This window comes from Delphinapterus leucas, chromosome 19 (assembly GCF_059928025.1).
Source record: "Delphinapterus leucas isolate spDelLeu-1000000601 "Yukka" chromosome 19, BTC_Dleu_Yukka2, whole genome shotgun sequence".
Lineage (NCBI taxonomy): Eukaryota > Metazoa > Chordata > Mammalia > Artiodactyla > Monodontidae > Delphinapterus > Delphinapterus leucas.
The window spans coordinates 17,812,470-17,840,466 of NC_143147.1; the positions used below are offsets into that span (position 1 = coordinate 17,812,470).

A 27,997-nucleotide genomic window follows, 5' to 3' on the forward strand; every position below is an offset into this window, starting at 1 on the left:
CCGGGGATTCGGCAGGAAAGTTGGTTATTTAAGGCGGGGTCAAGCTGAGGCTCCGCAGGCAGGGCGCCCCTCCCGGGCAGGGCTGCACCTGGGCTGGGTGGGCGAGTGTCCCCCACAAAACCGGCGCCACCTCGGGACCCATTTCCACCTGCCTCAGGGTCCGCCTTTCATTTAACAATCGGCACCACGTTTTGTCGGCAGGGCACTTCCGGGGCGTGGGTCTGAGCTCCAAAGCCGTCAAAGTACGGTTTAAAACCCATGAGTTCCAGCTTCCCCTCTTTCAGGGAGCCCACCCCACCCCACCCCAGTAATGTCTGGAATCCTGGGGTCCAAATATGTTGGTTTTCTGTGGCCCAGCACCCAGACTGGAGGGCCCTTTATCCAAATGCATGAAAGAGTCTTACTTTTTTTTTTTTTTTTTAATGTATCTGTTGCGGAGCCTAAGAGAGGAGTTGAGATCTTTAGAAAAATGCCATGAGGCCGGAAGAGCAGGCCCTGGCTACAGATGCACCCTGAACCCCCAACAGGGCGAAGGCAGGGGAGGCTGCAGGCAGGCCCTCTGTCGGGACAGCCGCCCCACCCCCCACCCCAAACTAGGAAGAACAAACATGCCACGCAAGGAACAAGGAGCTTTGGTCAGGCGGGAAGATCTGTTTTCCAGCTCCTGGGGAGCAGGCACACGGAGCTGGAAGGATTCTCTAGAAAACAGCCAGACTGGGGGTCACAGAAGTACTCCAGGAGAGGCAGTGGCACCCCCTCCGGAGAACGACACAAGTTGCTTCTTTGTTTTTCTCCAACTTAACTGGAAGGACAAGATCAAACAAACCACTAGCAGAGAAAGTGCACGTTGGTTACAGAGTTGCTGTGAAAGCAGTACTGAAACAAGTCGAGTCTGATCACTATACAGGGCTCCAAGTACGCACATTCACACACACCCACCGAAGCTCCCAGAACGCTGTGTTCACCACATCTCACTGTACACCTTCAGCATCTGAGGTGCAATTCGTCAGAGCCCCAAACCGGAGCTCCAGAAGGGAAGGGGTGCGGGCCCTCCTGCTGGGGCCCACGTCCCGGCTCCGATCCCCACAAGCACAGAACCCTGCTCCCGCGGACTCCAAATTCCTCAGGGTCCCTGCTCTCTCTTGCTCCCAGCCTGGGGTTCTCAGAAAAAAGGGCAGAGGGACTCTGACTGGGGGAGAAGTATCGCACGCTAATTATTTCATCACTTGAGAGCCACACATCAGTGGCTTCTGCAAAAAGGAGATGGAATCTCAGAGAAGCAGACCAACTCCGCCCGAGTGTACTGCAGCGCCCGCTTTGGAACGGAGGGGAAGGACTGGAGTTGACGTGGCTGTGCCGTACGAGCTGCTGCTCGATGGACAGCCAAGAAGGATGAAATGCTAAAGGCGGGATGGGCCCGCTGCGAACCGCCAGGAGGCAGGACCAGAGAGGAAGCTGGGGGTGATCACCCCTCCCCAGCAGACTTGCCAGCAGCTCTGGGCCTGGGCGCAGAGGCGGCGCTGGAAGTGGAACGGGAGCTGGCAGGCTGGAGAAGACAGAGTTCCAGTGGAGAGCAGGGGTGGGGGCTGGGAGCCCGGAGCCGTCCAGCCCCAGCGGCACGTCCAGTTTACCGGGTGATTCACAACAGCGGTGCCAGCAGCCCCCACCAGCAGCCGCCACTGGGGAGGACACTGGCCACATGGGACCTGCAAGAGGTAGACAGCAGAAGCGACACTGAGCTGACACAGGTGCCTGCTGGGTATACAGACATCTGGGCCTGGGCAGCCCGGCCCGTGACCCAGAGCCTCGGCTGCAAGAGCAGGATCAGCCTCAGTGACGGCCCGAAGGGCTCAGAGGCAGCCCGGGTAGCCCAACACAGCAGGTGTGGGTCTGGGCCAGGGAGCAGGGGGAGTGCAGGAGACCAACGCCTGGGCCAGGGGCTCAGCAGGAGGAAGGCCTGGGCAGAATTTGAGGGGCCCCAGGAGAGCCAAGCCCTGCCAACCTCAGGGGATGACCCAAGAGGAGGTTACGGGCACCAAACCAAGCTGAGTGGCAGGGGGAAGGGAAGAGAACACAACAGTTTGAGCCAAAATTACATGAACCCCCGGAGCTCTGGGACCTCAGCTGTTACGCCTTCCAGGAGCCAAAGGGAGAAATCACTCTGAGCAGAGCTGGAGAGGGGGAGCCCGACCAGTGCCCGTTGGGGAATGTCTCTGTCCCTGGGACACCAGGTTTGGACCTCAGTGCAAAGCAAACCTCTCTATGGAGCAGGGACCCCCTCCCAGCAACCCCCCAGAGGGGCTTCCTTTGAAGTGGTGGGGCAATGGTGGCTCCCTCCTGCCCACCCCCTGCCCCAGCCCCTCTCTTAGTCTGCAAGGAAGGTATAGATCACTGGGCACTCTGAGGGGCTCTGAGGGGCTCTTAGGCCTGAAAAGCCTCAGAAGGCAGAAGTGCAGGACAACCTAGGAGTCAAAAACTCCCACCAATCTCAGCTCGGGAGACCCCTCCAGTTACAGAAGGAAGGCAGGGCCCAGAGAGGGCAAGCAACAAGCTCAAGGGCTCACAGCCAGCCCGGCTAGGCCAGAACCCGAGGCCACAGCCTCACAGGGGAGGGCACCAGGCAGGACTCCGGGAAGAGGCATAACTGTCCTCAAGGGCCACGGGAGAAAGGTGAGGAGACAAGAAAGAGGGGACAATGGACAGCTGCAGGAGGACAGACCGTCAGCACCAGACCCCGCCCCCCCAAGGGCCGTGGGCAAACGACTCAAACAGAGGATGAGCCCAGGGGACATCCTCTCACTCCCAGAACGTGGCCACTTTGCCACAGGAGAGCCAGGCCCAAGATGGTGACCCGGGACGCCACACGGAGGGCGGGCACAAATGCCACTCGACCCTCCAGCAGGCAGCCAGGAAGCTGTACCTGCCAGCGGCTGTTGGTCCCTGGTCTGGGGGCTCCTCCCGTTAGGGCCTGCCTAGCATCGCTGTGGAAGTCTCAGGAACTCAGAAACATGGTCGACTTTGTCAAACACTCCGGCTCCAGGCAGGCCTGCCCCCGGGATTACACAAACATCCACCCTAGCTGGGGCTTGCGTTGCAGGCGTGATGGGGCAGCAGCGACCGCACTGAGACCCCTGGATCTCACCCCTTCGCAGCCCAGGGAGCCCCCCAAGGCCAGGCAGGGTCCTGCCCCCCTCGCTGGTCGGACACTGCTGGACAGACACGGGAGGGAAAAAGCAGGAAAAGGCCTGTGTCTGCCGGGGAGAAGGCAGCCCGCTGGGGCCGCCCTGCTCTGCACGCAGCCTGGCCCTCAGGGCACCGACTCGAACTTGGGGGGCCCGCGCGCCCAGCTGAGCGCGGGCAGGGGCCGCTCGTGGTCCTTGTCGGACTCGGGCTGGCTCTGGGCCCGCTCGGGCTTGGGGTTGGTGGGCGGGTCGGGCTGCTGCACTGACATGGTCCGGCGCAGGTGGTTGCGCTTCCGCAGGAACTCGGGCTGCGCGTGGAGGCCGAAGCTGCCCTTGCGCAGGATCATACGCGAGCTGTTCTTCTTGGGCCGCGAGCGGTGGCCGGCCTCCAGCGCGGCCAAGTGCGCGGCGTAGCCCTCGCTCAGGAACTGCGGAGGGGACAGGCGTCAGGCCAGAGGGGCAGGCGGGCCGTGGTCCTGCCCTTCCCCACACCCCAACATCGCCCTCTCCCCGGAACACCCAGCTGCTCCAGGACCTGGGGAGCTCATGACCGGTTAATGCTCCCTGCCCGGCTGTGGGCAACTGAGCGCTTCTGTCTGTACCCCCGGGTCACGCCAGAGTTCCCTGGATTCCTGATGGGGTGAAGCTCCCATCCTTGTCACTTTCACTAAACTCCCCCAAAGGTAAGTCTCTCTCTCCCCTCCTCCAGCTTCTACCGCATGGAACCTCGTTATTTTCTGGACCCCGCAGCTGCCCTTCTTGCCAATCTCTCTCCCTAGGCCCTCAGAGCCTTTGCTACTCAAAGTGTGGGCCGTGGATCACAGCAGCATCAGCACGACCTGGACCCTTGACGGGTAGAATGTCAGGCCCCAGCCCAGGCCTGGGAATCTGAATCTGCGTTTAAACGAGGTCTCCAGGTGATCTGTGTGCACCTCAGAGTTGAGAAGCCCTGCTCTAACGGTCCCCACTCTGAGGTCCCACCATCTCTGCCCCTCCACCTGCCGGTCACTTTCAGGCACCTCCCACTCAACATGGCCCAAAGAGATCATCGCCTTCCATTCAGTCGCCTGCTTTTCAACCCCAGTAATGGTACCACCTACCTGGTCACCCAGGTCAGAAACCGGGCGTCATCTTTGACTTTCCCTTTCTCTCGACTCATGCATCCGATCCCTTCGTTACCAAATCCAATCCATCCTGCCTTAGAAGTGCCTCTCAGGCCCTTGGCCTTCTCTGCCCTGCCACCGCCCTGCCACTGCTTCCCTCCCCTCTCCCCTTCCTCTGATCCGCCTTCCACCTGCAGCCTGACGGATCTCTCTGAATCACAAACTCATCACAAACTCACTCCAGAGCCGTAGAGTCCCAGCTTGTCAAGACACACAGGCCATCCAGGACCCGCTGCTCCAGCCCCCTCTCCCTTCCCTCCCACATCACACTCGGCCAAGCTGAGTCACTTGCAGTTCCCATAATATACATGTGCTCTGCTGTCTCCTGACCGTGGCTTTTGCTGCTGCCTCTGTCACAAAGGCTCCTCCAACCTCAGGCCCTTCCTGGATAATTCCTTCAAACTCCCAGAAACCAACCTTTTCCCTGAGTCCGGCTTAGCCGCTCCTCTCTGGGACCCCACAGTTCTCTGTGCTCCCTGTCATTCATTATGGCTCCTGCCACACTGCACTGTCATTGTCTGCTAATTTTTCCATCTCCCCCACTAGACTGGATGACATGACATCCAATTCCACCGTGGATCTCCCCTGTACCCAGCGCAGGGCCTGGCCCAAAGCAGGCACCCAGTCGTGTTTGTGGAAGGAAGGAAGGAAAGAAGGAGGGAAGGAAGGAAGGAAAGAACAAATGACTGAATGAGCAAACAATGGAATAAACCTCCTCCTCCCCTCTCCCCTTTTGTTGGTTCCACCCCCCTCACCCCCCAACCCCCAGCCCCACCTCTACCCACCTGGCACTGGGTTTGATACTTCTTGGTGGGCCGGCCCACAATGAAGATCTGGGAAGGTGGCAGGCCTAGCACACTGTAGACGGAGATGTCCTTCGTGGAGCCGTAGGCCGCACTGATTTTGATGAAGCACTGAAACACAGGGCAGCTGATGGAGGGAGAGGGGGCCCAGCGCATCCCCACAGAGGACTCCTAGATGTTCCCCCGGGGAGCACTGCTGGGGGACCCTTTATCTGCACACTGATAGACTCCAAGTCATGGGACCACCCTGCATCAGGAACCACCCCCTGCAGTGGCCTCCCCTCCTGCCCCACCCTCTGCACCGAAAGCCTGATATGGGCTCCACCTGTGAATCACAGCCCCACCATTTGCTGACCCCACGTGAGGAACGCGACCCGTAGGTTACGAACAGTGGGGCAAAGTGCTCCTCTGTGGACAGGAAATTGAGTGCCAAGTTGACACAATCCAGGGCCAGGACTGGAGGCCAGTTCTGTCCTGCCAATTCTGCCCTCTGGTTCTCCTGCCTGTCCGTGCCTTTCTCTCCATTCCACGACTACCACCTGGATTCTGGTCTTCTGTCTCTTACTTGGGCAACAGCCTCCCAACTGGCCTTCCTGCCCCTCGTTTCTCCTGCCAATCTGTTCTCCATACAGCTGCCAAAACGATCTTTCTTCCACCCAAATTAGACACGGCCACTCCCCTGCCTGAAGCTTTTCCATGGCTCACCATTACCCTCAGCAGAGAGTTCACGGTCTTGCCCAGTTTCTAAGGTTTTCACGGCCTGCCCAGCCCAGGCCCCTGATCACTTCTGGGACCTCAGCTCCCACTTGACCTGAATCTGATCCAGCACATACCCCCATCCTGAATACCTGCAGCCCTGAGAACATCCCAGGCTCTTTCCTACCTCAGTGCCTTTGCACATGCTGTTTCTTTGGCCACCAGGCAAACTCATACTCACGCTTCAAGACTCAGCTCAGAAGTTACCACCTCCTAGAAGCCTTCCCTGGCCTCTCCAGACAAAGCTAGGTCCTTTCTCCTCTGTTTTCCCAAAGGGTCTTTTCTAATCACCCACCAGTTAGCTGTCAATTTCCATGTTTTTCTTCCTGTAGACCAGGGACTGGCAGGCTCTTCTGGTGAAAGACCAGATACTAAATATCTTGGGCTTTGCACTCTGTTGCAACTACCCAACTATTCCGTTGTAGCTGAAAAGCAGCCGCAAACAACCCGTAAGCAAATGAGCGCGGCTGTGTCCCAGTAATACTTTATTCATGGGCATGGAAATTTGAGTTTCATATAATTTTCACATGTCATGAAACCTTATTCTTCTTTTGATTTTTTTCCCCCAACCATGTAAGAGAATTAAAACCATTCTTAGCTCACAAGTCATATACAAACCACGGGCCGGATTCAGCCCCTGGGCCATGATTTGTCAACCCCGCCTCTAGATCGGCAGTTCTCAAAATTTTGTAAGCATCAGAATCCCCTGGTGGGCTTGTTAAAATACAGATTGCTGGGCCCCCTTCCCGGGGTTTCAGATTCAGTAGGTCTCCAAGGGGGGCCAGAGACTCTGCATGTCTAATGAGGTCCCAGGGAACCCTGTGCCACAGGGCACACAGTGAAAATCACAGCTCTAGGACATCCCGAGTTCTGTTTGCCTCTGTGCATCCCCAACACCCAGGACAGGGGAGGGAACACACTAGGCACTTAAGTGTCTGCTGAAGGTATAACCAGATGCAGAGACAAGAGTTTAGGCTTTCGGGTCAGAAGACAAAGGATGAAAGGGTGACTCTGAGATCCTGGGCACATCCCTAAGCCTCACCTTTCTCACTTGCCTGTAGGGATAATAAGACACACCTCGCTGGGCAGTAAAAGGACCAATGAGGTGCACGTGAATGTGCTTTGCAAACTGGGCATCCGCTTGGACAATCGGAGGATGTGGGGTAAAGGAGGAGGGTTGAGGGAGGAGGGGAGGGGTGATGGGGAGGGCGGTGGAGGAAGCCCTGCCCAGCCGGGACACTCACCTCCTGCATGAGGTTGCGCAGGAAGATGGCCTTCTGCCGCAGCGGGTCGTGCACCAGCCCGTCCGAGAAGAAGATCATGCCCTGTGGGAAGTTGTGCTGGGACAGCCACGACACCACCCGCTGCTTCTGCATGTCCGGCCGCCCCGTGATGTAGAGGATCATGTAGCCCAGGTCCTGCCAGTGCCTGGCGAGACGGCATTGCAGGGTCCAGCCCCGCCCTGTGTGGGCCACCCCCTGCCCAGCAGCCCGCCCCACTCCCCACTTCCCCCTGCCCCGAGAAGCCGGAGGGCCTGTTCCCAGGAGCACTAGGGGAAAACAAGGGGGCACCCTGAAGTCCGCACCCCCAGTTGAGCCCCGTGAGTCCTGGCCATCTCCCCCGGATGGCCCACAGGCACCAACCACATGCCCACAGCACAAATGATCCTCCCACTCCTGGCCCCTCTGCTTGGGTCCCCTTCTCTGTGATGTGCCATCATCACTCAAGTTTCTGGAGCCAGAGAGAAGCCCCTTTGATTCCTCCCTTTCCTTCGGTCTCCCGTCCTTCCTCCTCCAATCAAGGAGCCTTTGATTCTACCCGGCAGGATCTTCACTCCATCCTCTCAGTTTAACTCCACTTCTTAGCCTTAGCTCAGGACGCATCGCTCTCCTGGGCCACTACAAAACCCTCCTGGGAGGCCCCTTTCCCTCCAGTGCCCCCAATTGCAATCCAACCTGGGCCGTGCAACTTCGAGCAGGTTACTTAACGCCCCCGGGATTTCAGTTTCCCCTTCTGTAAAATGGGGCTAATAACAACAATTACCACCTAGGGTTTTCTGAAGGATGAAATAGATTCATCCCAAACAAGCCTGGCAGTGACTTTACTGTTATCCTTGGTACTGTTTCCATGGTGATTTCTGCAAATTGCACATCTAACCCCACTACTCCTTTGCCTAAAGCCATTCCTGGCTCCCCGGTGCCCTGAGGTCGCAAGGCCCCCCTGCACTGGTGGTCCTCCACACTCTGCCCTTGAGCATGGCAGCTCCCCAGCCACACGGAGCTGCTTTGCTGCCCCAGACAAGCCCTGTGCCCTTCTGCTGCAGACCCCTGCCCTAGAGAGGCTTTGTGGCTCCATCTCCTTATGTTCCCATCCCCCCATCTTTCAAGGCCACCTCCTCCAGGAAGCCTTCCCTGCTTTCCAAGCAGGATCTGCCTCTCTCTTCTCTGTGCTCTCACAGTGGGCAAGTGCTCTCCGCTGACATGGAATCCTGTCTGTAAGATGTCAGATGAGCCCAGGCCTGATTGCAGGCTTTTGTGGCGCTAGCCACTGACTGGCCACCATAGATTGGGGGTTTCCAAACCCGGAAGATGCTCTGAGAGATGTGGGGAGGTTTTGTAAGAATGCACAGGCTCAGGTGTCACCTCCAGAGTTCTGGTTAATTCTGACGGGTACCCAGTGATCTGCGATTACAGAAAGCAGCTTCTGACGCTTAGCAGGGTTTGGAGAGCACCGCAGCGGCCCCAGGAGCCCATGTGAAGAGATGAGAGTACCGGAGAGGAAGGACCACAGCCTCCCCTTCCCAGGTGTGGGAGGGGGACACTGACTTGGGAGGGGCTTGGAGAAGATATAATGGGAATAAAGGACGCAGGCTTATAAGGAGGAGGTCGACCCCTGAAATGAGCAGGTCCAGGGCCTGTTTCCACAAGGCCAGTGGGCATCTTGAGGTGAGCAGTCTCGTAGGAGTCCTTGAGCCAGACTAGTTTTCTCTCCCCAGAGTGACCACTGCTGCTGGGGTGGTGCAGGGCAGTCCCCTGACCCAGTCCCCAAGAACTCCCAGGACCCGGGATCAGTCCCACTCTTGGTGCTCTGATCCCTTGGAGTCCTGGAGTGCAGTTTCTCATGCCCATGACTTGTTTTCTCCACTGGACTGTGAATTTCCTCTAACTAGGATCTCTTTCTGCATCAGTGCCCAGCCTAGAGCCTGGCCCAGAGCCAGCCTCAGAAAAGAGTAGAGGGAGAGAGGCAGAGACTAAAGCGGTACCCCTTTGCTTTTCTAGTGGCAAAATCCGTTTGCACCTCTCTCCGCAGTATAATAGCCCTAGGAAGCTGTGCTTCCTGCCGCACCTCCTGCCCTGTCCCAATCTGGCCCCCAACATCCAATGGCCCTAAACTTGCCCCACCTCTTCCCCACACGTGCTCTGTTCTTCCCTGTCACCTTCTTGGCCTATCAAAACCAGTTTTGTGGGCCTCCCTGGTGGCGCAGTGGTTGAGAGTCCGCCTGCCGATGCAGGGGACACGGGTTCGTGCCCCGGTCTGGGAAGACCCCACATGCCGCGGAGCGGCTGGGCCCGTGAGCCGTGGCCACTGAGCCTGCGCGTCCAGAGCCTGTGCTCCGCAACGGGAGAGGCCACAGCAGTGAGAGGCCCGCGTACCGCAAAAAAAAAAAGTTTTGTATTTTCTTCTTTTTGTCTTTCTGCATGTGCTAATATTTGTACAATGGCATGGACTGCAATATATATATATCCATCCTTCAGGAGTTGCCTCAAATGTCACCTGCCCCAGGAAGTCTGCTCTGCTTTCTCCAATCAGCTCTAATAGCTGCAATCTCTCGATTAGCACTGTGTGTTAGCTAGTCTTGAAAGATGGCCTCCCAGTGAGCCACGTGTCCCAGTATTCACACCTTTATGTGGTCCCTTCCCCTTGAATCTGGTTCGATCCTGCGCCTCACTTATAAGCAATAGAACATAGTGGAAAGGACGCTGAATTCCGAGGCTGGGTCCTAAGAACGCTTGTAGCTTCCAGCTGGGCCTCTAGGAACTGGAGGAGGCCGGTCACCATGGTGGAAGTCAGCCACCAGGTACAAAGTCTGGCTGGTCTGAGACCACCTGGCTGGTCACATGGAACAGCCACATGGAGAGAGAGAAAGAGACGCCCCAGCCGAGGAACAAGACACATGAGCTCATCATCCATCTTGAACATCTTGAACCTCCAGCCCAGTGGAGCCCTTAGATGACCCCCAGCCTGGACCGCCACCTGACTGCCATTGCTGGAGAGACCCCACATGAGAAACTCCCAGCAGAACCCAGTCAATGATGTGATAGAATAATAAAGTACGATCTTCAGTTGCTAAGTATGGAGCCATTTGCTCCACGGCAACCGGTAATCAGAACACACCAATTTTATCCTGACTGGGATCTGAATGCAAGAGACCAGGCCTGGTTCACTGCACAGAATGCTCAGGCAGTGTTAGAATAAACAGAGGGAGGAAGATAGAGAGGGAAGGAGGGAGGGCATCCGAGATTCTCAAGGGCCCTCAGTAAATTACTGCTGGAGGTGAAGCCAGGACTCCCAGCTCCTGGCCCATATCCCCCAGGGCTGCTGGCCCCTGCCCCAGGGGGACACATCCCCTGCAGGGAGGGTGCACTCACCGGACAACATCCACTGCCCCTGGCCGGACCTTGGGGTCGCTTCCCATGATGGACACGCTGGCCGCAAAGGAGCCGTCGATGCTGAAGACCACGCACTCCATGCCCCGGGGCAGCACTGTGAGGTAGCTCATCGCGCAGGTCTGGTCGCCCCTGAAAGGTATGGCCAGCCGTGCGCTCAAGGTCAGGTGTCAGCCTGAGGCCAAGGTCAGCCCACAGCCGGGGTCAGAGCTCAGTCGGGGCCAGGTTGAGAGAGAACCTGGGCGGCATCTCCTGATGCTACAGCTGCGACCGCATCCCATTTTCCTCTCTCCCTGCAGACAAGGACAGGGTCCCGAAGACGGTACCTCGAGGCCCCCATCTTCTGGACAGGCCTGGCTGGCAGGGCCATGGAACCGGGTGAAAGCACCGTGAGAATGTCGCCTGGGCCTTACCTGACGACCATCTTCACGGGGTAGACGCCGAGCCCCAGGCGCCGGGGCCGCGGCACGCTGTACGTGATTCGGCCGCTGCTGTTCGTGATCTCCGTGTCCAAGTGCACCCAGCGGCCAGAGGAAGGCTCTGCCATCACCAGGATGTCCACCTGCAGGCAGTGAGGGGGCCGGGGGAATCGCTGAAGGCTGGGGCGCTGGGGCTGGGCTTGGGAGCTCTTCTCTGCCAAGACAGCAGGGCTTGGGGTCCTGTCCGACGCTAGTTCCTGGCTCCCACCACCTTTCCTCTTTCCACTGCAGCCGCACCAGCTTCTCCGAGGCACGCAGTCCATCCCTCACTCCCGCTCTCCCTCCCTGACCTGCGTGAGCATCTCCCACCTCGTGCAGCCAGGCCTTCTGCAGCCCTCACCCCACGTGCCATGTGGTACCCAGGAGGGGATGGCCCAGCCTCTGTACCTTCTCCCCGGTCAGGGCCACCATGTCGAGGGGCCCGTACATGAACCGCCCCACCAGGACCTGGGGGCCGTCTTCGGCAGCAATCACGTCATTGGCCCGGTGGTTGGCGGTGACATTCTGGAAGGACAGAAACCAGCTCAGCTTCTGCAAGGGGACTTGACCTGGCTTTTTCCTTACGTCAGCCACAGGATCAGCTGGAGGGATGCACACCCGCCGGATATTGCCTTCCTTCCTATTAACCTCGTTAGAGCTTCCGAGATGTGTCCCCATGGAATCCACGAGGGAAACAGACCCTTAGACCCTCACGTGGTCTCCAAGGAGCCCTGGGCTCCTGCAGACCAGCATCCTCCGCTCTTGATTCTCTGCATGACCCGGAGGTGACAACCAGTCCTCAGAGCCTGGCATCCTTCTAGACCCCCAGGCTGGAAACTGAGGGTCACCTTCACTTCTTCCTGCCTCATCACAGCTCACATCCAGTAGCCGTTTACCATCCGTCTTTGCTTCGTGGGCGATTTAAATGTCAAGAGTAGAGAAAACAGCGTAGGAAGTCTCGTGTGGCCGGAAACCAGTCGTGGCCATTCTGGCTCTGCTCTTCCCTGGCTGGATGCCCCCACCCCGCTCCAGATCATTCTGGAGCAATGCTGGACGTCGCGTCACTTGTCTGTAACTATCCCAGCATCCCCATCCTTCTTCACGTCTGGTTTCAATTCATTCCGTAGCCCTACATTGGCCCCAGCTGCCCACCACTCCCAGCCTGGTTTCAAGACCCAAACCACTCCATCTTTACAGAACCACCCACATCTGTGTCTTTTCCTACACCCAGGTACCTCTCACCTGGGCTCTGCTAGTAGCATCTTAAAGGAGCCCCCTTACTCAAAAACATTCCCCGTGGCAGATCGACCGTCTTTATAAAGCACAGATCTTTTAACCTCCCCGGGCCCTCGGGATGAAGTACAAATCCTGAGCCTGGCATCAAAACTTTGCTGGGCAATCTTTTCAGTCCCATCTCCTGCTGCTGCCCTTCGAAGCCCCACTGGTTCTTTCAGGTCAGGCTCTGCAGAGGCCTCTGGGCCTTTGCTCACACTGGTCCCCCCACTTTCTATGGCATCCCTGGTTCCCTTCCTCCTTCTTCCAGCCCATCCACTAAGACCTGACTCAACTTCGTCCTCTCCAAGAAGCACTGGAGGACTCCCCCGAGATGGTCTCCACCTCCTCTCAATTCCCACGGTATTTTAATTCAAATCAACAAACATTTGTGGGCACCTCATCTGCACTGGTCCCAGAGCTGGGCTCTGGGGATGCAGAGAGGAACCAGTCATGGTCCCTGACCCGGAAACCCTCAGTCAAGTGGGAGATGCAGGCCTGCTTACAAGAATACCGATAAGGGAAGAGCTCATTCATGGAAATAAACACATGGAAAGATGCCATAAAAAGGAATTAAGCACTGACACAAACCACAATGTGGATGAACCTTGAAAAAGGTGCTCAGTGAAAGAAGCCAGACACAAGGAACCACCTATTGTATGATTCCATTATATGAAATGTCCAGAAGAGGCAAATCTATAGAGACAGAAAGTAGATGAGTGGTTGCTTAAGGTTAGGGGTGGCAGTAGGGGGCTGGGGGAAGGGGGTGGTAGCTAAAGGGTAAGGGGTTTCTTTTGGAGGTGATGGAAATGATCTAAAATTAACCATGATGATGGTTGCACACATCGGTGAATATACTAAGATACATTGAATTGCACACTTTAAGTGGGTGAATTGTATAAAATGTGGTTATAGCTCAATAAATATGTTTACCAAAAAAAGAGTTGATTCATGGATCACTGATCACCTTGTACCATTTAGGACTGTTCTTGGGGTCCATGTCTGATGTTCCCACAGGACTGGAAGTGCCCACCACAACAGTGGCTGTGCTTGTAAATCCCTGTGCCCCACTGCCTGGCAAAGGGTCTGGGACACAGTGGGTATTGACCATCGTTTGCTGAGTAAATGAATGTATGCCTACTGAACTCCTATTCATACGTCAATACCTTGCAGAGATGATGCTTCTTCAGGGAAGCGCCGCACGGCCTGCCCTGACAATCCTTCTCTTCATCTTCTTCCTAATCTGTGCCTCCCTCTATATGATGGCAAATGCCACACCGGGCTGTGAGCCCCGTGGTTGTGTGCAAGACTCTTTCGGACCCCTGGGTACGTCTACAGAGACCTGGCATATAGCAATTGCTCCACAATTGGCATCTCCTCACCATCCCCAGCGCCCTGGAGCCCCACCCGTGGTGCTCCTGTGGAGCCGGGCCACGGGCAGCCAGCTCCCCATCTCACCAATCCCCCCTCCCCCTCCACTGCAGCCCTGGGGGCCTCGTCTAAGCCTGAATCCCAGCATGTATGAGCACGGAGATCTGAGGAGCGAACCAAAGCCCTTCCCCGCCGTGTGGATGCCCCAGCCCCCGGGCGCAGCCCCACCTCCCCGAGACCACAGCCTCAACCCGTAGGCACCTCCAACAAGCACATACCCGCAGCTTGACCTGGGTCCTCTTACGAAGCCACTTCTCGCGGGGGTTGGTGGGGCTCAGGGCTGCGGGGTCCAAGCCAGCGCTCTCCTTGATGTTCACGCTCTCATAGCGCATCACCTGATCAGCGGCCCAGCAGGACGCCGGGTCAGGCCATCTGGGCCCCTCTCCCTCCTCCCCATGGTGTCAGGGCCCTCCAGCTTGCGGCCAGTCAGGCCCTCCCCCAGGCCTCCCCGCCTCCCAGCCTGGGACCCTCAGGAGGCCGGGAGCCCCTAGCACCTACCACTCTGCCCACCTGTCCTGACAGCTGGGGCCAGACCACTGTCTCTCAAGTGCTCTGGCCTGGACCAGCCTCTGCTCTCGACACCCAAACCTAGCAGCCACCTGCGTCTGTGCCCATTCTCTGCCTTCCCCCATTATGGTGGGTGACCCCTACTGAAGGCCAGCTGGAGCCCTGGTCCCACCCAGCCCCACCCACCTCCTCAAGAACGTAATGGAGCCAGCTCCCCTCTCAACCCTACATCAATGGCTAGTCCCTCACTACTGGATCATTCTCCTTAGCATCTAAATATGCCGTCGTAGTGCCTCTCCCTAGGACCCCTCTCAACAACCATGACATGTTCCTGCTCTCCCTGACAGCAAAAGTCCACAGAAGACTCGCCCTGCACTGTCTCCACTTCCCCCCCTGCCTTCTCCCCTCCCTCACTCCAGGCAGGCTTCTGATCCTGTGTCTCCCCTGAAGCCATTCTTGCCAAGGCCCCGTGACCTCCATCCTGCCCAACTCAGCGGCCCCCTCCCGTCTATCCGCTCCAGGACTCCTCCCTGAACCTCTCCGTCTACAGTAACTCCCTCGGTATCTGTGATGTTGTGATTTATGAGAAGAAGCATATATTTGGTCTTTGTCCAATTTCTGGCACAAAGCTCCTCAAATCCTTGCAACTTCCTAAGTGAGAGGGACAAAGGTGTCTTTCGTTATGCTAATGAGGTGACTGGAACCGCATCTAGGGATGGGGCTGGTTGCCAGGAGAACCAACCTTGTGATCAGAGGGTTGGAACTTTCAGTCCCGCCCCAGCCCCACATCACCACCTCCGGAGAGGGGAGAGGGGGGAGGGGCTGGAGGTTGGAGTTCAATCACAGATGGCCAGTGATTTAATCCATCATGTCTATGTAATGAAGCCTCCACAAAAACCCAAAAGGATGGGCTTTGGAGATATTCCAGGTTGGCGAACACATGGGAATTTGGGGACAGTGGTGCCCTCAGAAAGGGCATGGAAGCTCCATCTCCTTTCCCCATACCCTGCCCTTTGCATCTCTTCCATGTGGCTCTTCCTTTTTATAAAATCCTTTTATAATTAACCAGTAATCTAGTAAATAAAACTGAGTTCTGTGAGCCACTCTAGCAAATTAACTGAATCCAAGGAGAGGATCTTTGGAACCACCATTCTATAGCCTGTGAGTCAGAAAACCCAGGTGAGGGACTTCCCTGGTGGTCCAGTGGTAGAGAATCCACCTTCCAATGCAGGGGACGTGGGTTCAATCCCTGGTCGGGGAACTAAGATCCCACATGCTGCGGGGCAACTAAAACCCACGCGCCACAACTACTGAGCTCACACGCCTCAACAAGAGAGCCCGCGTGCCGCAAACTACAGAGCCCGCGCGCCACAACTAGAGAGAGAAAAACCTGCATGCCACAACTAGAGAGAAGCCCACGCGCTGCAACGAAAGGACCCACATGCCTCAGTGAAGATCTCATGTGCGCCAACTAAGACCCGATGCAGCCAAAAAAAATAAAGAAAAAAATTTTTCATGATGTTTAAAAAAAAAAAGAGAGGGAAACCCAGGTGACAACCTGAAGATTGACATCTGATGGGGGAGGGGCGGGCAGTTGTAGGGCTGAGCCCTTAACCTGCGGGATCTGACCCTATCTCTAGGTAGATAATGTCAAAACTGAGTGAAATTGTAGGACACCCAGCTGAGGTCAGAGACTTGCCTGGTGTGGGGAAAAAACCCACACGTGGGAATTGGTGTGAGAAGCAGGGCAACCCATCGCTGGCTTTAAATGCCATCCAAGCTCTGATGACTCCACATTTTTATCTCCAAGCCAGCTAAGCTCCAGACTCTCCACTCACCTTCCCTACCAACATCTAACAGGCGTCTCATCTTCCCAGGTCCAGACCCAAGACTCAGTATCCCCTCCCGCCCAGCCCGGCTCTTCCCCAGCCCTAGGGCATGGTGTCACCATAGTTAATCGAGTGGAAACCAGGATTCGTGGGATGCCCCCCCTTCCCTCGCAGCCCGAATGTCAGCAGGTCCTGTCACCACACCTCAAACCCGGCAGCTCCTCGGCACCTCTGCCACCAGCTTCCTAGCCCAAGCCGCCACCTCAAGGTTGGGATCCCACGCTTGCTCTCCTGCCCTCCAAGCAGCAGCCACAGGACTTCCTTCTAGAATATCAATATCTCTTCCTTACTCAAAACTCTGCAGAGGCTTCTCATCGGACCCAGTATAAAATCCCCCTCTGACCTTGGCTGTGGAGGGTGCATGTGATCTGACCCTCACCTGCCAGCCTCTACCCACCCCCAGGCTCTCCCTCAGTCACGGGCCTCTCTCTCCACCTATTTTAGAGACGAGGACCTTGAGACCCACAGGGGAACAGGCATGATGACTCCAGTCTCCAAGCTGAACCATAGGTACATTCTCCTACGTGGTGTCTATTTAATTTTCTAGAAAGTACCACACCATTGGCCAGAAGCCAGCGTTCCTTAGGAAAACCGTTGTCTGTCCAGGTCACCCCCTGACTCGCCGTGCTTCGGTGCCTTCCCAGTGTCCATCGTGGCCCGCGAGGTCAGCCTCTTCCCCCCAGAAGGACGGGCCCTCCCAAGAAGGGGCGGCAGTACCTGTCTCAGGATGAAGGCCACCACGTCCGTGGACTCCCAGTAGCTGGCGTGGAAGAGGTGGGGCAGGGCCACGGTGGGGAAGGCGGTGAGGACGTCGGGGCAGTACAGGGCGTAGTCAATGCGCTTGCTGCCCCACCACTTGGCTGTGACTGTGGGGCCAAGAGGGGGGCAAGGTCAGAGCGGCCTGCCCGGGGCTTTGACCCAAGGGGCAGCGTGGGACCCCGGGGCCCGGATCCAGGGGTGGATGTGCCACTCGGGGCACAAGTTTGGGGCCAGAGCACTCGGCTCAGAATGAGCTCTCCTCCGCCTTCAACGACCCCCGAGCCCCCTCGCGTACCCACCCCTCCCCCAGGGCGCGTGCTGCAAACTGGTCCCCAGGATGGGGGCCTGACCCACAGAGACGTGCACAGTCTCATCCCAGGGCTGTTGGTCACAGGGACTCCCAGGGGGAAAACTGAACGCTGGGATTAAGTTGAGGCCTGGCAAGGTCACGGCTCAGTCCACGGTCAGAGGTCAGGGCCCCTGTCCAGGGTTAGAGGTCACAGTTCTCTCTGAGGTCAGAGCTCGGTCTGGATTCCCTTGTCCCCTCCTCCCCCGCCCTCGGCAGCCCCGGCAGTGGGCCAGCGGCCACCCGGAGGAGGGTTCCCTCTCCCGCGAATCCAGGCAGGGCCCGGGAGACCCTCACTCACTGCGGGAGGTGCCCACGGGGGCCAGGCTGTCCGAGGACTCCGAGCTCTCACTGTGGGAGCTGCCCTGGCTTATCCTCCGCCCCAGGCGCTGGGACCTCAGGGCGTGAGGGGGTGAAGCCGGGGCCTCCAGAAGCGGCGGGCTGCCCCGGGAGTTGCCCTCCAGGAAGAGGGAGCTGTGGGTGTGCAGGGCGTCAGCTGGAGGGGGAATTTCACAGTCAAGGCCGAGTGGTGGGCCTCAGATGAAGCTGCCCGTGTGCGCCAGCCCCGTGCTGGGCGGGAGGCTGAGCCCGGCCTGCCCCCTCACCTGCCCAGCGGGCAGCCCGCACCTCTTACCCCAGGGCCTGAAGGGACCCCCTCACCGTAGTATGCAGTCAGATTTCACCTCCTCCAAGCCATGGGTTAGGCAGGCACGAGTCAGGGTCCCAACCGTCACATCCAGCCCCAGTAGAGCTGCCGAGGGCGCGTCTGGGACACTCCGCCCCAAAAGCACCAGCTGAGGTCACAGGTGGCACACTACCATGTGCTCTTGTATCAGACTCCTCCCTGAGCCACAGACACTGTGGCTGAGCTTGGAAATGGATGGGGCCTCCAGCCTGGGAGCGAGGGCGCCCCCTGGGGGCAGGGGGATGCCCTGAGCAGAGAGTGACATTTTAAGATGTGGGAAGGTTTTAGAGCCCCTTCTATCTACGGAAACTCCTGACAAAAGAGGACTTTGGAAATTAAGTTTCCATTGAAATGGGGGCAAGGGGGGTAAACTGGATTTTAATCCTGAATGAGCCACGTGCACAGCAGCCCCCGACCCCAATCTGGCCCAAATCTCTGAACCGGCTTGGCTAAACTTCCTGAACTGTGGTACGGAGCCAAGGCTCTGATCTCCAAGCCCCTGACTGTCCAGTAGAGGCCTCCCCTTGGCCTCACCCCAGTCCATGTCTGGCTCACCCCACTTAAGCCCTGGAGGCCACGCCCCCCCCAACCCACCTGCCCTTGCTCCTGATGTTCCCTCCACCCAGAAGATCTCTCCAACCCCCATCCTCCAGCTCTTCTCCACCTGTCCGATGCCTTGGTTGAAGGCCCCCTCTTCCATGAAGCCCTCCAGGGTGACCCACTCCATGCCCTGCCCCTCCAGAGTCCAGGCTGGGCTCTAGGCATAGCACTCAGCATGGATCCCCGGACTTAGAATCAGGTCTGACAACTCAAGTATTATGCTGGTCCCGGCCATGGGAGCTGGTCACGGGGCAGAGCCCAAAGATGCCTCCTGCAGAACAGGTGCTCATACAGGTGGGCTGCTCGGAAGGCAGGTGAGTCAGCTGTCTTCCTGTCCCCCCCGCACAGAGCACATAGTCCTTGTTCAGGTGAGTCTAGTCACTCTGACAGCTGACTAGCTTGGAGGGGCTGGACCAGAGAGGGTGGCCCTGGGGCACCTCTTAGCTGGGGCCCAGCCTCCGGCTCAGCACACTCTTATACTCCTGAGGGCCTACCAAGGAGGAGGGACTGTCCGTCACCCAGCGGGAACCTCTGGTAGCGGGGCACGCTGACGGGCGACACCAGGTGGAACTTGGGCTCCAGCAGTGGTTCAAGCCGGGAGGCAGAGGGGTCTGCGCAGTGGAAAAAGCTGTAGACCTGACTGCAGGCAGGACGTACCTGGAAACCTGGGTGGGGGTGGGAAGTGGGAGGATACATGGGGGAAGTCCCTTGAGCACCTGCTCCCTTGGCCCTAGGAGGCTCCCTTGACTGCAGCTTTGAGTAAACTATTCCTCTGCTCAAGAACTTGCCACGGCTCCCTGCTACCGACAGGATCAAAGCCATCAGGTTCAGCTTGGCCTTCAATGCCTTGCCAACCTGCCCCACCTAGAAGCACCGCTGTAGGCGCCCAGCACTACAGCCATGGTGGACATTGGTGACTCCCCAGCCAGGCTTGCTGCTTTCCTTTCTCTGCGCTTCTGCTCAAGCTGCCCCTCCTCCTAGCAGGACGCCCTCCACTATTTCCACCGGTCAAACTCCTTTAAATTCTTCTAGCTGTCACTTAGTTGCCACCTGAACTATGAAGCGGACCTAGGATCTTTCAGTCAGGATCAGCAGCCCTTCCTTCGGCCCGCTCACTTCCCAGGCCCGGTAGTAAGTAGACTTCTTAGTTTGCCAGAGCTGACAGAACACTTCTCCCATTGACCAGCAGGTGTCTCCACTGAGGCTTCAGCTCATTAACGCGCCTCCCTGTCCCTCTTAGAGGACTGGACGGTCCAGCATCCAGGGAGCCCTAGGTTTCGTTAGCAACGTTAAGGACGGCCGTGGGATTCTGCCTCCTCTCCCCACTTCTAGCAGACACCCCCCCGCCACTTTTTATCTGTTCCATAGTGCAGGTTGTTGGTCAACTTTGGTGCTAAGGAAATTCGAGAATCCCTGATCCATTGTTTTCCGAGGTGCCTCCAGCCTCTTATATCCTCAGAGTCATTGCTAAGCCATCTGCTGGTGCAAATCACCTCCGTGTGTATTTTAGAGGAATGGGGAGAAGGCACTGAAGGCTGCAGGGACTGCGAGAACAAAAGCACTGAGGTGAGCCGGGCACCTGCAGGGGGCAGTAAGACCAACCTGGCTGCAGAGGGCCTGCCTGGGCGCTGGGGATGGAGGGGGTGGGTGCAATAGGGCTTCTCTTCCCTGACAGCATGACAGCTGGACAATGGGGGCACAAATCAGTCTGGGGCATGTGACAGGGACAGCAAAATCCACCAGGAGCTGCCTCACCTTTGCCCATCTAGGGAAACTGCCCCACTCTCCTCCCCGCCGACCCCTTCTTCTTCTTCCTCGCCTCTCTCTTCATCTACCCCAACTCCATGGCCCTCCCCACCCCCGCTCTCCCCAATTCCAGGCCCTCACACAGTGGCCTAGTGACCCAAAGGCATCTTGGACCCCAGCCCGCGCCATACCCACCATCCAGTCCGGGCAGTACCGTCCTCCGCATGGCCAGGACCAGGCCCAGGGGCGAGCCAAAGAGGAAGAAGTCGGACACCTCAAAATCCAAGCGGCCCAGGCTGACCTCGGGGAGCTGGGGCCCCCCGGCCACAGGGGGCTCAGCCTCATCCTTCAACACGCTCGAGTGGATGCTGGCCGAGGGAGGAAGACAGGGGAGCGCAGGTTAGGGGAGGACCAAGCGCGGGGGGTGAGCACTTAGCAGAGCAGCCTGAGGTCCGGGGTGCAGCACCCAGCCCTCCGTCTCTGGGGCAGGGCTCAGACCCGGAGTCCACTTGATGGATCACCGACATGAGATGGCGACCATCTCATCATCCAACAGCAAGGCCTGGCCAACATTTGGGTAAGGCAGCAATCAGCCAACTTTTCCTGTAAAGGGCCAGATGGTAAATATTTCAGACTTCGGGGGCCATATGGCCTCCATCACATCTACTTAACTCAACTCTGCTGCGTGGCACGCGGGCAGCCACAGACGCTACTTGAACAAACACGCGTGGCCATGATCCAATCAAACTTTCTTCGCTAAAACAGACTGAGCACCTGAAAACCTAAGCCCCCTGCGCATTGGCAGGTCTGCCCCATCGTACTGGTCTTGTGATGGCCACACTGTGAATTCCTGCCCTGTCCAGCAGAGAAGCCCGGCCTGGCCAGACAGCTGGGTGACATCAGTCCTGCCAGGATGAGGGCTTTCATGGTAACTCATGTTCCAGGCAACTCGCAGACACAGATGCAAACAGCTTGGTCTTCCCTCCCCTCTAGCCCACAAAGGAAGCTGACCTTAAAGAGAAAAACACGAGACACCCACAATTCCAGCCGTTCCCCTCCCAGGTGCCCGTTGCCCCAAAGACTTCAAGTGGATGTTTAGCCACAGACCCAGAGTGGGCTGCTGAGAATGGGCAGAAAACTGGGGACCTCCCTGACCTTCCAGCTGCATTTAGGTACTGCTCGGGGTTTAAGAAAGTCCAGCAGGATCGCATGATCTATGAATCCATTAACGGAATGCAAATTCTACTAAAATACTCAAGTTGGAGGAGGAAGGGAATCTTAGAAATAACCATCGAAATAATGTGTGCCAGTCCCCCATGCCCTGTGGGCGAGGGTCTGGGCAGCTGAATCTGAATCCCCACACACCCTCCGCCTCTCGCAGTGTGAGCATCTTGCAGTGGGGATGACCACCCTGGTGTTTAACAATTCGTGTTTCATGTACAGCATGGTCCCTAAACACACACCAACTACTTAACTGCCAGAGAAACAGCCATCTGTCCCTACACCAGAAGGAAGAGCTGGCTGTGTTGGACCAGCTATCGAGAGCCTCCAACTTCACGTCACTCTCCAAATTTGGGGCTTTCTTAAAGGCTTTTTCAAGGATGAACCAGAAATGGTATGATTTTACCTTGCAACCTGACTTGAAATGTAGCTGCTTTTCTAAAGAATAATCTTTCAGAGGGGCTTTAAATATGATTTGAATATGCAGAGCCTTTGACCTAATAATTCTTCCTCCAATAATCCATCTGAGTGAAATAACCCCTATATATATATATATATATATATATATATATATGCACAAAGATGTTTCTGGAGTGCTGTTTATAATTGCAAAGAACTGGAAAAAGCCAAAGTGTACAGTTACTGGGACTCAGTAAGATGTCATCCATTCACTCAAAGAAATATTTTAAAGAATATTTACCAAGACTTTTTAATTATATGGGGAAAAGACCACAATATAAGAGGATTTTTTTGAAGTAAAACTATAGGCAAAGCAAGTAAAAAATATACTGCAAGGAAACACTCCAAGGTCAGCAATGGTGAGAGGATCCATTTTCCAAATGTTGTGATGACCTCCTGCTACTTATCATTTGGGTAGAAAAGAAGGAGGGGGGATGGGAGGAGAGAAGTGAGGAGAAAGGGAAGAAGAAAAGAGGCGTTCCTTCCCATTTGGATCTATGTTCAATACCCATTTGAATCCTGAATAATTGTACAGATAATTCATTTAGCCAGTGTCTGTTAACATGCTTCTTCTAGAAAGTTAAAGGGTGGGCAGTTCCATGCAGGGACCCGGCTGGCCTTTGAATGAGAGTGTATTGGGTGCTGGGCACTGGGAGACCAAAATGCTGACCCCAACTCTCCAGTAACTGGCTGTGTGATCCCTGGAAAGTTCCTAACCTCCTTGGCCTCTGCTGCCCCATGTGAGAAATACCAAGAACACAATACTAAGAAATACGAAACACACCTACGTCTGTTCTTTCACCAGATTCTTAAGACCATCAGTGAAGTAGGCTGCAGGGCAGCATCTACTCTCTTGGTGAGATCGACTGCCCCCAGCTCTCTGCAAGCTGGGGAGTGGGGCGGACACAGTGTGCAGAGTCCTGGGTCTTGGTGCAGGGTCCGTGGGGAATGGCCTTGGTCCCAGCATTTCAGTGCTCGTCCCTTCCCCCCCACCCCGATGCAAGGGCCTGGGAGTCACAGGCCTCCCAGATGACCCTGGGCCGAGGTCCTGTCCCCCTGGACGCTTTGCTGGAAGGCAGCAGGCACAGGGAGCGGTTACCTCGATAGGAAGGCGTGATGCTGGGTGATGGCCTCGCAGTCATAGGTGGAGGAGTCGCTCTGCTTCCGGGGCAATGGCCTCTTGGGTTCTTCATCCTCCAACGCGCTGGAGACATCGATGCTGCTCTTGCTGAGCCGCTTGCTGCTGGCCAGGCTGCATTCCTCCTCCACCACAACTGGGGTGTCCTTTGGGGCCGAGCAGAGGACAGGAGGACACTTCAGTCACCGGAGACTCTGGGGCCCCGCCTCCTCCCCCAGCATAAATGAACCCCTTCCTCCTACGGTGTGAGAGGCAGTCCTTCTTCCAAAAGGGGCATGGGAGCCACAGCACAGTAACGGGGGGATTTTAGGCACAGGGCTGTCCCCCAAGTCCAAAGGGCTCGGCAACCCAGCAGGACTCTGGACAGCTGTCTAGGGACCAAACCCGGCATGAGCCCTCTCTGGGCTTCAGTTTCTTCACCTGTAATAATAATCTCCCACTACTCTTGCAGGACCGTGATACGATACCTTGTAACGTGGATGTCACAGCACAAACATGAAAAGCTAACACTGCTCCCCCAGGAGAGGCCCTGTTCCCCTGGGGCCGGGGCTGTGGCTCCCAAGGACAGACCCTCCCCCATTCCCACTACCTGGCCCGCACCTGCGTGCTGCTGACACTCCCCTTCCGGCTGCCGCTGCCAGGGCTGTCACCTGAGGGCCCCGCGCTGTAGCAGATGGCATCGAAGGCCAGGAGGCCCCCCACACAGTCCCCGATGAGACACACCTGGAGAAGGCAGAGCCGGGACTGCAGGCCTGCCCACTGCCACACCCCCGCTCCACACCCAGCCAGAGCGTGGGTCGCCTGTCCGCGGGGGAACAAGGAGCCTGTCCCAGGGAGGCACTGAGGGTCCCAACAGGGGGATGGGAGGGTCAGCTTGAGGACAGGAAGCAGGCTACAGTCAGGGGTCAGACTTGGGCCAAGGATCAGCATGGGCTGAAAATCAGAACTCAGATGTTGGCCTCAGTTTTTCTATCTGTAAAATGAGGATAAACCCAAAGATCTCAAAAGCCTCTTTGGATCTCAGAAGCTAGGGCTCCAGGGCACCCTGGTCTAGATCCTTCTGGAAGACCCCAGCCTCTCTCCAGGCAGGGACCAGGACAGGGAGGTGAGGGCAGGCTGTCGTACCTGCCCACTGAAGCCAATCCCATCGGGGGATTTGAGGAACTCCATGTACACCTGGTTGGCTCGCTCGATGACGGTGGCAACTGCATCCTGGTACTGCGGGGAGGAGATGGCCAACAGGGGCAGGGCGGCCAGAGGGATGTGGTCCTGGCTGTTGCTGAGACAGCCCTCATCGTGGCTGTAGGGATTCAGGCTGCAGACAGGGGGCCAAGGTAAGCCCAGCCGGGCAAAAGAGAGCACATGCTGGCCAGGAATTGGGCGTTCGGCTCGGGGACTCTTCAGGAGGACACAGGCAGGAGCCGGACGAGACAAAGCACAGGCAATGGGGTGGGGGTGGAGGGAGGGGCAAGCCTCTACTGAATCCCCTGTATGTCCATCCCGTGCCAGCCATGATGTGGGCCCTGTGCCTCTTATGACAGCAGTGCTCTCTGCCCTTTTCTGTATGGCCTCAAAGGACACCCCAGTTATGGAGGAAGCCTCTGGTGTGGATCAGGGTGGGGACATGTCATCATGGCAGACTTCCTGGAGGAGGTGAGGTTCGAACTAGGCCTCAAGAAAGGCTTTAGGGAAGCTAGAAGGGAGGTGAGAGGGCGTGCCAGGCATGGGTATCACACGTCGGCCACAGCTTGGAGGTGGGCACGCAGCTGCACGCGTGATATCGTGTCCATCTTTCTGGGGAGAGGATCAGAGCCATCAAGGGCTTTGTAGAAAGGTCTGTGACCCCAGAACGGACTGAGAGAGCCTACCCTACAGCACCCCCCAACCAGTGGATTGACCCTCAGCTGCTGCGTGGGCCCCTCACTTCCTGCCTCCCTCTCTCTGGGCGGCTCAGCCCCAACAGGGACGAGCTCCCAGCTGCCTGTGCCTGCCTGCACCCCACCCGCCCTACCTCTGTCCCCTGGGGCATCGGACCCAGCTGGCCGGGAGGGACAACAGAGGGAGGGACTGTCCGTCCCCTCCCCAGAGCCTGCCCTTCCCCCACAGTCCAAGCTCAGGTCGACCCAGGGCCCAACAGGGACCTGACAGAAACTGGGGAAGGTGACAGGGCTCAGGGCACCCTGGGCAGGAGGCAGAGACCTCATGGTGTGCCAGGCGGGCCTAACAGCCATTCCTCATCTCCAAAAGAAACACAAATTAGAGGAAACAGCCCTCAATTGCAGCCGGAGAGATTTTAATTAGCTGAGAAAGACCTCCTTCCCAGCAGTGATTAGGGGTGATCGATGGCCCGGGGAAGGAGCTGCCTGGGGGAGAGCTAGGCTCCCTCCCGCTGTCCCCTCCAGTGGATGCTGGGCCATTCGTCTTCCTGGAGATCAGGCCCGGGCTGGGTGACCCAGCTCTGGAGGTCAGATGTCCTGGGGGAGAGGGGGTAGGGGTGGGGAGTCCTGAGATTGATGATAAAGGAACACAATTAACTCCGACTATTGGCAGTGATGGACAGAGCCTTCTTTCAGCTCTGCCTCCCAAACCCGCTGCAGAGCAAAAGCCTGGAGGAAGTCAGGATGCAGATTTTAGGGCTCCTGCCCTCCAGACTCAGCCGACCCAGGGGGAGGCCCGACCGCCTAGCAGTTTAACAAAAATCACACCCCGGATCTGGGCCATTAATCAGGTTGGGGAACTACTCTCCTTCCTGACCGAACCTCCTTCCTTCCAACTCTGGTTGGGATCTGCCCAGCCCGTGTCCTGGGAACACGGATAAATCTAGAAGGCAGAGGAGACTTTCCTTTCTCTCTCAGAGGGGAGAAGTGAGACCCCCGCATGCCCTCCCCGTGTTCCCCCCGAAGCAGCTGGACGCTGAGCCCCTCTCCTTAGAGCCACACCGGATCCAGAGCACCCACTCCACCCCCCTGGGGAGTTGGCACCAGACTGGGGATCCCTCTCCACCCTCCCCAAACCCCACATGGATGGGGGCTCCTCTGCAGGAGCTATGAAAGGGGGTGAGGGGCGAGGCCGAGGTGCCACTGGCTTCCCTTTCACCCCCGCTCCAGGCTCAAGAGCCAGCCGTTTGCCACACAGGCTCAGGGTCTTGTTTGCCTATATCACTGCTGAGCAGCCAGGGCTCCCAGCTGGCTCCAGGAGCCACCTTCAGCTGGTTCAACAGGGCAGGCATCTGGGGAGCACCTGAGGGAGCCCCCGGGTCCTGGAGAAGTGGTCAGGATCTCCCAAAGTCCCCCAGGTTCTGAGGGCCCCCAGTTTCACAATCTGTCCCGCACTGGTTCCAGGGCAGGTTCGTGAAGAACTAAGCCGTGCAATCACACAGCCTTATTCCCAGCCAGCAGGGTTCTCTTCTCCGGCCCCGGCCCACTGTCCACCAACAAGGACAGTGCCTTCTCCCCTACCAGGATGGCGATGTGAGTCTCAGCTAATGCCCGCGCCCTGCCACGTGCTTCACACGCAGTAGCACAGAGAATCCTCACAAAAACTCTAGGAGGTGGTTAATACCATGATCATCCCCATTTTACAGATAAGGAAACACACAGGGAGAGGTTAAACAACTTCCCCCAGGTTACACAGCCGGAACTCAAATCCAGGCTGACCGGAGAGCCCGCACCCTTCACAGGCTATGCTACTCTCAAAGCACACCCAAAAGTCACCTCCTCCAGGAAGCCTCCCTGGCCCTCTCTCTGAGTGTCCGCAGTGCCCTGTGCCCCCTCCATCATAGCACACATCTCTACTGGCTCTTAATTGTGTGGCTAGAGAGTGGGGCTGCCTGGGTTTGACTCCTGGGTCCACGGGCTGCGTAACCCTGGGGACATTGCTTAACCTCTCAATGCCTCAGCTTCCTTGTCTGGGCCAACGAGACCAGGGCCTGTTGAGCACAGGAAGTGGGTCTGAGCGTCACCCAGCCCCGGCAGAGGAGGATTCGGTGCGCAAGTGTTAATCACTTTGGACTCTAGCTGACCACTTCCCACCGGTGATGCTCGTGGTTGATCAGGACCTGACACTCCAGAGAGGCCTAGGCAGGCACCTACCTGCCCACCACGTACCCACGTGGCAGGGGCGGCCCCTCCGCTTCGGCCCCCCACCAACTCCAGCCAGTCCTAACAAGCAGAAAGGGACTCACTTGGAGACGAGTGAGAAAGCCTCAGAGCAGATGGCGGGACAGGGGACGAACTTGATGAGGATGTGGCCCAGGGCTGCGGGGAAGTGGGCGCGCGTGACCTTCTCCAGCACGGAGCTGAAGGTGTGGATGTCGGCCACCTTGCAGGACGGGTCCCCCGAGCCCGTGTCCAGGATGCTCCCCCCGTGCAGCACCAGCAGGAGGACGTGCGTCTTGCAGGAGCGCTGCGGGCAGCCTTCCTAAGGGGGACATCGGTCAGGATAGAGAGAGACAGGCAATGGGGAGGTGGGGGCAGGGGCACACAGAGGATCACACACACACAGGGGGACTCTGACGGCACCTCCTGTGCATTCAGAATGAGGGGCACAGGCTGCCAGGAGGGCAAGCCCCTCCGTGTCAGGGTGGGAAGAGTCCCAAGAGACCCTTTTTGTTCATGCAGGACCCAGAAGCCCAGAGAGGGACAGGGACCAGCCCGACGTCACACAGCAAGTCAAATGAAGAGCTGAGTGAAAACTGGGTGGCCTGTCTACCAGCTCGGGGCTCTTCCTGACATCCTGACCACAGAGGTGGCCCAGACACCCTCAGAAACCCACCTCATTGTCTTCGTGGATCTCGATGCTTCCCTGGGCTGGAAACCTCTGTCTTCTCAAGGAAACCCGGTACAGTTCTCCTGTGGGGTGGACAGCGGACTCAGCATCTCCAGGCCTCCCTCACGGTGACTGGATGTTCCCTGGG

General features: G+C 57.4%; 1 protein-coding gene across 1 annotated transcript in view; it reads right to left on the reverse strand.

The window, feature by feature from the left end:
* Positions 1–585: 585 nt before the first annotated feature.
* The window catches only part of PITPNM3 (PITPNM family member 3), a 103,245-nt gene continuing 75,833 nt past the window's right edge, over positions 586–27,997 (reverse strand). Inside the window, exons 11-26 of the mRNA XM_089900144.1 lie at positions 27,856–27,932; positions 27,266–27,501; positions 24,208–24,397; positions 23,683–23,805; positions 23,044–23,228; positions 20,460–20,632; positions 19,013–19,183; positions 17,535–17,729; positions 16,846–16,994; positions 13,951–14,067; positions 11,438–11,554; positions 10,985–11,133; positions 10,554–10,703; positions 7,149–7,332; positions 5,131–5,259; positions 586–3,610 (exon numbers count right to left, since the gene is read on the reverse strand). Coding sequence (XP_089756270.1) covers positions 3,308–3,610; positions 5,131–5,259; positions 7,149–7,332; positions 10,554–10,703; positions 10,985–11,133; positions 11,438–11,554; positions 13,951–14,067; positions 16,846–16,994; positions 17,535–17,729; positions 19,013–19,183; positions 20,460–20,632; positions 23,044–23,228; positions 23,683–23,805; positions 24,208–24,397; positions 27,266–27,501; positions 27,856–27,932 — 2,648 coding nt within the window. The 3' untranslated portion in view covers positions 586–3,307. The remainder of the gene's footprint in view (positions 3,611–5,130; positions 5,260–7,148; positions 7,333–10,553; positions 10,704–10,984; positions 11,134–11,437; positions 11,555–13,950; positions 14,068–16,845; positions 16,995–17,534; positions 17,730–19,012; positions 19,184–20,459; positions 20,633–23,043; positions 23,229–23,682; positions 23,806–24,207; positions 24,398–27,265; positions 27,502–27,855; positions 27,933–27,997) is intronic.